This window comes from Nicotiana sylvestris, chromosome 10 (assembly GCF_000393655.2).
Source record: "Nicotiana sylvestris chromosome 10, ASM39365v2, whole genome shotgun sequence".
In the NCBI taxonomy this organism is placed as follows: Eukaryota; Viridiplantae; Streptophyta; class Magnoliopsida; order Solanales; family Solanaceae; genus Nicotiana; species Nicotiana sylvestris.
Window position 1 is genome coordinate 31,947,956 of NC_091066.1, and position 10,193 is coordinate 31,958,148.

A 10,193-nucleotide genomic window follows, 5' to 3' on the forward strand; every position below is an offset into this window, starting at 1 on the left:
ACTATGAGTTTGTACTCTATACGGACCCCAGACATCTATATGAATGAATTGAAATGGTTTATCTAATCTACTTATACTCTTAGGGAATGACAATCTGTCTTGTCTAGCTAAAGTACAGATTGTGCATTCCTTTATTTCATCACTACTAGTTTTGAACTTCATGTTTGGAATTTGTCTCACTACTCTATTTGGAGCATGTCCAAGTCTTCCATGCCACACCTTTAAGTCCTCCTCCTGCATAGTCGATTTCTGAAGATGTACATTTGCATCCTTGGCTTCAAGTTTCTGATGCTGCAAGTTGTACAAACCTTCTAGTTCCTTACCAATCCCCTTCACCTTCCCACTGTGACGGTCCTGCATTATCCAGAAGTTAGGATAAAAGGATATAAAACATCTTAAATCCATTGTGAGATTGGACACAGACAAGAGATTATATTTAAAATTTGGAACATATAAAACATTCTCAACAGTACTATTTTTACCAATTCTACTCTCTCCAGTACATTCAACATCAAGTGAAGTTCCATCACGTAAATATACCTTTGGTGCATTGCCTATGATATATGTGTTTATCTTGTCAAGTAGCTCTCTGGTGTGAACCATGTGGTTGGTTGCACCAGAGTCTACTATCCAATTCTCATCTTTAACCTTTTCATTTGTAACAAAGATCTTAGATGTACCTGCAAAGCTTGCATTTTCACCTGGCCCTGTACTGATCAACTTCAATATTTGGTCATATTGCTCTTAAGTAAACATGATTGGCCTTCCTCCTTGTGCTACATTTGTAGCAGATGTGTTGATCACTTGTTGTTCCTCCTGTGTAGTTGCATTGGTCATCTGATTTGTCATTGATTGTTGTTCCTCATGCATGGTTGCATTGGCCATATGTCATTGAAGAAAACCTGTTGTCTTCTTCCTCATTTTGAAATCAGCTGGATAACCATGCAGCTTGAAGCAAGTGTCTCTTGTGTGTCCTTTATAGTTGTAGTAATCACAGAATAAATTTCCTCTTCTAGGCTTATAATTGTTCCCTGAATTCATGCCTTTGTTGGTGAATAGTGTTGTTCCATCTCCAATGTCTATAGACTGGGAGAACTTTCCCAAAGCTCTTTGGCTTTCTTCAGAAACTATCATGGAGTATGCTTTGTTAACTGCAGGAACATGGCTCATCATCAATATCTGACTCCTAGGTTGGCTATATGTTTCATTTAGCTCCATAAGGAACTGCAGCAGCCTTTGATACTCAAAATGTTCAAAATAACTCTTAGATTCTGGGCAGTCACACCTAGGGCAGGGCATCAAGGCATCATATTCCTCCCAGAGGTCTGTCAATTTGGAGAAATATGTAGAAACTGATGAAATTCCATGCGATAAAGTTGCAATTTCCTTGTGCAGGAAGAATATGCGAGATCCATGTACCTTATCATACTTATCCTTCAAATCAGTCCAGACTTTGTGTGCACTGGATTTGTAGACAATTCCACTAAGTAATTCTGTGCTCACAACATTTATAATCCATGACAGAACTATTGCATTACACTTCTCTCAAAGCTCATGCAAGGATCGATCAAACTTATCCTTAGTACATCGTCCATCAACAAATCCTAGCTTAATCTTACCAATTAGACCTATTTTCATAGATCTACTCCACAATGCATAGTTTTCAGATCCAGTTAGTTGAATAGAGATCAAGGAACTACCTGGAGTATCATATAGCTGTAAATATAATGGATGATGATAATCTATGTTCGTTGCTGTGCTTGTTCCAGTTGAGGTTTCTTCTCCATTCGCCATTGCCAACAGATTCAGCTGATTTTACTCTCAGATTCAAGGAATTATAGATTCGCAAATCGCAAATCAAAAAACAGAAACTAGGTTAACTGATTGAGGAAAACTCGAACAATCAGCAACAAAATGATTCTGCAGAAAGCAGAAGATATCCACCACAACGATTGTATATTTAGCCCCTGGGCTCTGATACCATGATGAAGCTCAAAGATCAGATCAACTGGAGCTAAGAAGAAGATGAACAAGAAGGTTCTAGAATGAAGAACTCGATGGAGAGCATGTGAGCTGAAAATGATTGTATATTCCACTATGAAAACTTAATATAAAATACACAAGTCCTACTTATATACATTGTATATGACAGCTGTACTAATCATTCACCACTAACTACTCTAACCACCAATCATATAATTAGTTATAATTAACCTTCAGCTAACTACACTAACTCACATGACTGCCATATGTCACTCTTCTCCTCAATACTAATAATGGATTGAGAGCCTTTTAAGATGTAATGTATATATTTTGTAAACAAAATTTGTATAGGTAGGGTAATTTACTAAACATGAACATGTAGGGTAATAACGTTTCCAATAGTGTATAAGAATGAAAAATTGAATTACTGTGCATAACGTCAAACACTGTGGACCATTTTTGTCATTTTATCGAGTAAATTACAGAAAAACGGGCGGCCCGATTTTGAACCGGTATCGAATCGCCTCTGAATAACTTCAGCTAAAGCAAGAGAATCGTGTAATTCTCATTTAATCAAAGGAGCTATGGCTTCCGATTCTCGTAAAGGTCTGATCACATGCTTCAATTTGGTCAAACATCCTATTTTTTCCCAATTATTTTGCTCTTAAATAGATTAGTGCCAGTTGTTACTTATTTTTTGTGTTGATTTTGATGTTTATGTAGTGATTGTTCATTTAAGAGCGACCGGTGATGCCCCAATTCTTAAACAAGCCAAATTTAAGGTTTAGTTTTTCCATCTATTAAAGTATTGCCTTTCTTCTTTTGTCAGATAAATTGCTCGTATTAAAATTCTAGACTGAGTTATGATCCAAAACCCTAGATATATTTCCGCTTTACCGTTGTGCTCTTTGTCCCAATTACAGTTTCCTTTGACTATGCGTTTTTAAGATTCTTATATATATTTTTCACCACTCTATCCGTCCCATCTGATGTGATGTTGTTTGACCGTGCACGGAATTTAAGAAAGAAAGAAAGACTGACTTTTGAAAGTTGTGAATTGAAACAAATCTTAGACAATTGTGTGGCTATTAATCATCTTATTAAGAGTAAAATGGAAAGTTTAAAGTCAAAATTGTTATGGAAAGATGTCATTCTTTATGGAATAAACTAAAAATGTATTACATGAGTTGGGGCAGAGGGAGTAAAAAATGTTGTAGACATGTAGTACTTTAGACTTAAAAAGTTAAGGAATTGATGTCTGAATTTATGCTTGAATTTTGATGTGTTAGACACTTGTACTTCAAGTCTTGGCAGTCTTTTTAAGGATGGATAGAGTATAAAGTTTGAGTAGTTGCCTCTTTTGTTCCTATGGAATCTTCACAGACCCACATCCAGCCCCTTGTTTGATAAAACTAAGAAAGAGAGAAGATAAATTAATCTATGATTGTGCACCTTTTATAGGGATGTTTGATGGTATTGTTTCCTTGTGTAACTGATTTCATATATTAATGTTGATCATGCATTGTTTCTTTATGAGTATTCAATTTGCATCAGTTACTCTATGGGTTTTTAGAGCAATTTCTGCTAATGGTTAAAATGAAATGAAAATTAGAGCTGTTTGGGAACGAAAATGCACATTCGAACTTTGTCCATTCTTAAAGTGCAGATGATAGATGAAAAGAAACCTAGAATGCGACTAAAAATTTGTATCAATCAACTAATTAACTATGCCTAAATTCCGAATTAGTTGGATCAACTTTATAAATCCTTAGTATCAATTCTCCTTTAGTCAGGAAATAATGCCTTGGTGGGTGTGCCCGAATGAATTCCGTATCTATAGGATTCTTCATTTTGACTTTTATGCTAACCATTAACCTACTGCAACTCTTCTCATTTTTCGGATCTTGGGAGTGACTATGCTTTGTGGAGCTCACCTAGTTGGACTGATCTCCATGCCCTCACCCCTGCCCTCTCCCCACCCCCAAAAAAAAAAAAAAGAAAGAAAAAAGAGGAGGTGTCAGAGAGGGTCACACAATTTTTGCCTCCACCCTTCAAGCTTTCATACACTATAGTGATTATTCCTTAGGCTTTCTATCCTTTCTCTTAAGCTAAGTGTTGTAATTGTGGAGATTGCTTATTAGGGATTGGTGTACTCTCTGCAGCAGTTAGACGTGGTTGGAACCGGCTGGCGAGGGAGCTAGTGTAAAACATCTTGAATTACAAGTTAGGTTATAAAACAACCCTTAGGTATATTCCAGCATCAGCATAAATGGAGCGGTTGGTCTTCTCTCAGTAGTACCGCTGGTGCTAGCCTGATGGAGCTGCTTATAAGTGGGGCTATTGCTTTTCTGCATAAATGGAGCCTTCATAAAGAAGCTGTTGGTTTCTCTTAGTAAAAGTAGCACCAGTAGTAGCTTGTGAAGGGTGTGACCACAAGGTGTCTCTGGCTAGTTTCAATAGATCAAACACAGAATGCTACTTAATAAAAGCAGATGTTTCCCATTGCAACCAGCACAAGGAACAAAGAGGGACCACTTAACCAGGAGAAGCACCTGATAATTCCTGCAGGACTATGTTGCTGGAGAAGTCTTTTTCTTCAGGAAGCCTGAGGAATAATAGGGTAGTTGAGATTATTCAATGTGGTGTCAGTTGAAATTTGATTTGATAGCACGAATTCCGCACTCTCTTTATTGTCATATTTGCCTAATGGAATAGTATACAACTCCATCTGTCCCAATTTGTTTGACACCATTTGACTAGACACGGAATTTAATAGTTTCTCAATTTTACTTTTTTTTGTGCTGGAGCCAGCCTTCAGATCTCTCCTACTTTAGTTTTAGAAGAATTCCCTTATAGGATTAATGTTATTGTAGCCAATTGAAGATGGAAAAAGCTGTACTTCCTAGATTTTAAATGGTTTCTTTGTTGTATAATTATCAGTCATATTTTCTTTATCATGCTTCATCTAATCATCAAATTATATATAAACATCAACATAGATTGCAGGGACTGACAAATTCATCAAAGTAATAGATTTTCTGCGCCGCCAACTTCATAGGGAGACATTGGTACGTCCTTTGTTTTGATTGAAATTCTAAAGTACAGAGGAAAGAATTGCTCTCAAAGTTTTGAAATTCTAAAGTAGAGATACTGTGCATTAGAGTTGTGATTACTGATATAATCTTTCCTCTCTAGTTTGTGTATGTTAACAGTGCCTTCTCACCAAATCCAGATGAGTTGGTAATTGACCTGTACAATGTAAGTTTCCTGTACATATAAGTTTTCATATAATTATTTCGAGATAAATGTTCTTTGCTGATTACACATTTTACCTTCATTTGATAACCACTATACTGGAAGACGGATAGAGTGCAGGGTGTGTTTCTTTTCTTTTCTTTTCTTTTTATAAGACTGGAAGATTGATGGAGTTCCATTTTTTATCACCAAGCTTTAGTTTTGTACAGGTGTTTATAGGCTGATTTCAGGATTAATTTCCTTTGGTGATCGTCATTTTACTTTCATTTGAAAATTTTGTTTTCTCCCTCCAGAACACTTATGTGATCCTTTCCTTCTCATAGCTTACTGAAATAATAATAATAATAATAATATTATTATTATTATAATTATTATTTTATAGACCATTTTATGAGCTTCAAAAATTCAAACGCACATGACAACATGAATCTTTTTAGTATTTTGTATGAACTAAAGTATGGACCAAACATCTTCTTCAACCACCACTCAACTTCTAGGCAGTCAAAGAGCCCAATATTTCATTCTTTTAAATGCACTTAGATGCTGTATGCCTTGAGTTCTTTTTGCTATCGGGAGTCAAAACATATGTTAGCAACTCTTGATGCTTTTGTGGGCGATCTGTAGAAGATGTTATATGTTTCGTTCTGAGTTTTTCCTCTTTTTCCTCCCTGTTGGTGTCAAAATCTCTATATTGGTAAAATTGGTTATTCACTGCTTATTGAGCAGGTATCTGAACTTGATTAGCCTGCCAACCGTGCATTTAGAGCTTATTGTTGATACATTATTTCTATTCTCTTGCATTGCAGAACTTTGGTTTTGATGGGAAGTTGGTGGTTAATTATGCATGCTCCATGGCGTGGGGCTGAGAACTCTTGGTTGTTCGCACTACATTGTTTCAAATCACCATACCTAGTAACTACATTTAGTAGAGCAATAGAACCGTGGCATCAAATATAAGTCAGATTGTTCTCCAGTAGATTGTTCAGTATTGAGCTACGGTATGTAGAATGATGCTTGACAATTCTGCTTCAGTAGTTCTTTGATAGACTATTCTGTCTATACTCAGGCAGGAAACATTTCGGGCTTTTGCTGTCCCTTTTCTTCTACCATCCCCTGAAGCTTAGAGTTGAATGTCTGCCATATTGGTGTGAAAAGTTTACGCGTCCTTTCTTCTCTCACCATAGTGACTCTTTAAGTTCTGTAAAGTTAGCAATCCTCCTATTCATTTGTATATAAAATTCTAATTGTTACTAACTTGCTTCTCTATTTAGGGGTTCGACTGCCCGTCCAGGTTTGCACCCTCCCCAGAAGGTTTTTACGTATTATCGGTGTCTTTTAAGAAAACAAGCTACAGTTTATGATGGAGAGAATGCTTAAAACAAGGACCATATGTCTTCTGCTGTACTTGCTTATTGAGTTGAATGAACTGAGTACTGACTAGTATCATGCTCTTACTAGCTTCTGCAAAAATTTAAATGAGGCGAATCAGATGGTTACTTTGGAGGGTGAAATATTGAAGAGTGATAGCATAGAGTAGGGGTGTGCAAAGAAAATCGATAAACCGCACCAAACCGATAATTCGAGTCAAACCGGAAAAAAAAATCCGATTGTGGTTTGGTATTGAAAAAAAAAAATCCGACCATAATTGGTTTGGTAATAAAAAAAGTCAAACCGAAACCAAACCAACCCGATAGTACATTTATACAATTTTTAAAAATATGTTATACATATAATTATAAATTGTAATATAATTTGTAAATATTTCTTATACATTTTCACTATTTTATCTTTTAACGTATTATTTCAAGTTGGATTTAACATTCTTGAATGTTAAATAAATTTTATAGCCTATAAATATAGTAACTAAAATAAAGTTCAAGTCAATATTAATGCTAACAAAAAAAAATTAATTCAACACTAGGAATGACGATAGTGTTGGATATCTATTTTTTAGTTTGATAGAGGTCTATAATGAAAATGCATAACTTAGTTTATCTTTTGCTTTAGTATTTAGTTATGTAATTAATAGTACTTATTAGTTATACTTATTTTAGCATGACATGTATAGTATTTTTAGATTATGTTAATTTTCAATATGGCTTATTAATTAGCAATATTTGCTTTATGTAATTTCATTATCTTTGTTATTGAATATTTTAGTGTAATGCAATGACTTATCTCATATTATTGTGTTATTTTCTGGGAAAATACATTATATATTTGTCTTACTTGGACTAAAGAAATATTTGGAGCACAAGTTACATATTTTGTGCTATGAAGACTTTACAGGGAAAAACCCCCAAAACCCGGAAAAAACTGAAAAATTCGAGAAAAAACAAGATTGAAAAATTCGATTTTGTTGGTTTTGTTTGGTTTATAGATTTAAGAACCTGACACCATCGGTTTGGTTTGGTAATTGAAAAAATCGAACCAACCAGATCTATGTACACCCCTAATACAACTTAATAATAGCAAGCGACATAAGTCCAAAAGTCCGTTCGATCAATAAATGGCAGAGTGACACGGTGCACTTCGCTCCCGCTATGCGCGGGGCCCGGGAAGTGGCGGACCATAAGAGTTTTGTTATACATAACCTTATCCTATATTTTTACAAGAGGCTGTTTTTACGGCTCGAATCCATGACCTCCTGGTTATATGGCAGTAACTTTACCCATTTGTGCAAGAGGCTGTTTCTATCATATCTTGCATTTGAATGATTTCCTTGCCCAAGAATACTTGTGAATTGCTCGCTCATTGCTAGATAAAGCTACCATTTTACACCAATCAAACAAAGCTAAAATAATCAGGCCTATTAAATTAGAATACCGTTTTAATTTGACATCCTTTTGGAATGCTGTGGCTATTACAATTGCTCTTTCTTCCTCGTTGAAAGAAATTTTCTTGTTAAGTGTACTGCCCCTTAAAAAATAAAAAAGAAAGAAGAAAATATTGTACTCTTGCTCTTTCAACAACCTCTCTTTTTTGTGCGATTTTAAGGAACAATTTTGAGAATGGCACACTATAAGAATTTAATAGGGAACATTTAACTTTAAAATTTTAACATTTGCAAGGAAATAAATAAAAACACACCACTCCGTTATGCTTTGCTGCTATTTGTACTACTATTATTCGTATGTTTATTCGTGTTTTTAAATACAAGTTATGGAAGGGAATCAATTCTCTGAATGGATGGATAAAAGGATTCATTTTGTCACATTGTAACTATTTTGAGATTGACACAGAAGTATGTGAAATTACGTCAATAGATAGAGCATACTAGACTGAATGTATGCAACCAATAAATCTCTTCCCTATTTCTGAGAATTTGGGGAAGAAAATAGGGACAATCACTCAGAATCTATTAGCATTCATTACACAAAGTGAATTTGGAAGGGGAGTCTTGGTGTAACTGGTAAAGTTGCTGCCATGTGACCAAAAGGCCACGGGTTCAAGTCGTGGATACGGCCTCTTGCAGAAATGCAAGGTAAGGTTGCGTATGATAGACCCTTGCGGTCCGGCCCTTTCCCGGACCCTGCGCATAGCAGGAGCTTAGTGAATCAGGCTGCCCTTTTACACTGAGTGAATTTGGCAGTTCCCTAGTTGGAATGAAGAGCAGAACAACAGATTCAATAATGAGGCACTAGTTGCATTATTTTTCCCTGTTGAAAGCCTTGGATGAAGGGCAGTTGCTGCAGTCCACAAATCCCTTTCTCACTTTCTCCAACCATGTGCCCTTAGGACCACTTAACTACTCTCTTCTAAACATGCAAGTTTCTGCAATTGTAATTCATTAACATTTTGTGCCATCTTAGCTTAGCAAGTTATGTGGAAATATTTTTGAAACAAGAACAAAAATGAAGTGAACACTGAACCTACTCTAGATTAAAGTAGAACCACATTCTTTTTCTTTCTATACCATTTGGATTGCGATCAGAGAAAACTTCAGTATATAATAGTTGTTTACCCTGATTTTCTTACCATATTTGTGTTTTTCCTTTTCCTCAAACAAAGAGCAATAAACCTATCATGATTGAAAATCTTTCATATTTTGGATTCTTTTTGGGAGGAAAGGTTACGAATTCCTACAAATTGAAGCTCTTTTCTTCTCACTTGGCAGCATGCGCAACATATATTTTGAAGCTAGAGAGTTCAGCTTGGGGAGAAGATTTGCGAGACACGAGTGTTAGTTTTTAAGAGTGAACTCTGTGAGGTTATTCTCCCGATATTATTTTATTCTTTTACATAGTGGATAACTCATTTTCACTAATGTAAGTAGCTCAATTGACCAAAAAGTGTGTCTCTAGTATATTTCTCTTTTTCCGGTTCGCGTTATTGTTATATAGAGTTTGCTTTATTAACATCCGCATGACACTTGATTATTTTGATCCTAACATATATTAAACGAAATAAATATCGTTTTATCAATCCGCCAAGACATAGATTCTAATTTAGTCTTCAGCTCCTGTCAAAAATAGAAACCAAGATATCCCAATATAATACCTCCACAGATCAATAAATGTATCTTGTTCTATCTGCTTTGTGGTCTATTCACCTTTTCAATAGACAACTTTCATGATAGGCCATATCACACAACTTGTGGTTATCATTTCCTATCTAAAATCAAGTGGCACCTTCCTCTGTAATGTCCAAAATTTTCAGTCACTCACTCACTTAAAAAGAGCAGCACCGTGTACTAAGCTTCCGCTATGCGCGAGGTCCGGGGAAGAGCCGGACCACAAGAGTCTATTGTACGTAGCCTTACCCTGTATTTCTGCAAGAAGTTGTTTCCACAGCTCGAACCCGTGACCTCCTGGTCACATTGCAACAACTTTACCAGTTACGCCAAGGCTCCCCTTCAGTTACTCACTCGACTCCCTATATATATACTATTCCAAGAAGTTTTAATAAGCTTCCACTATGCGCGAGATCCGGGAAAGGGCCGGACCACAAGGGTC

The 10,193-nt window shown here is 35.9% G+C and overlaps 2 protein-coding genes across 3 annotated transcripts; one reads left to right on the plus strand and one right to left on the minus strand.

Annotated features, from left to right (window-relative positions):
• Positions 1-888: 888 nt before the first annotated feature.
• On the minus strand, positions 889-1,794 carry LOC138879154 (uncharacterized). Its single transcript, XM_070158745.1, has 2 exons — positions 1,620-1,794; positions 889-1,493 (listed from the first exon to the last, which is right to left on the minus strand). The coding sequence occupies exons 1-2, from the start codon at positions 1,792-1,794 to the stop codon at positions 889-891; spliced, it is 780 nt and encodes a 259-aa protein (XP_070014846.1).
• Positions 1,795-2,471: 677 nt separating this feature from the next.
• LOC104232999 (ubiquitin-like protein ATG12) lies at positions 2,472-7,008 on the plus strand. Of its 2 annotated transcripts, XR_011403072.1 has the most exons (6): positions 2,472-2,589; positions 2,707-2,765; positions 4,983-5,051; positions 5,179-5,241; positions 6,045-6,236; positions 6,510-7,008. XR_011403072.1 is itself a non-coding variant. In XM_009786300.2 (5 exons), exons 1-5 carry the CDS (start codon positions 2,568-2,570, stop codon positions 6,102-6,104), a joined length of 273 nt encoding a protein of 90 aa, XP_009784602.1. In that variant the 5' UTR covers positions 2,472-2,567; the 3' UTR covers positions 6,105-6,492. The 2 variants fall into 2 exon arrangements, 1 of the variants encoding a protein (XP_009784602.1); XM_009786300.2 differs by lacking the exon at positions 6,510-7,008 and having other exon boundaries at positions 6,045-6,492.
• The last annotated feature ends 3,185 nt before the right edge of the window (positions 7,009-10,193 follow it).

Bases quoted from the DNA above. Each gene is read 5' to 3' on its own strand.
- LOC138879154 (XM_070158745.1), bottom strand. From the start codon at position 1,794: ATGGCGAATGGAGAAGAAACCTCAACTGGAACAAGCACAGCAACGAAC. The intron at 1,494-1,619 runs GTAAGATTAAGC...TTGTGAGCACAG, and splicing joins TATGAAAATAGGTCTAATTG to AATTACTTAGTGGAATTGTC.
- LOC104232999 (XM_009786300.2), top strand. From the start codon at position 2,568: ATGGCTTCCGATTCTCGTAAAG. The intron at 2,590-2,706 runs GTCTGATCACAT...ATGTTTATGTAG, and splicing joins GGCTTCCGATTCTCGTAAAG to TGATTGTTCATTTAAGAGCG. The intron at 5,052-5,178 runs GTACGTCCTTTG...TTTCCTCTCTAG, and splicing joins AACTTCATAGGGAGACATTG to TTTGTGTATGTTAACAGTGC.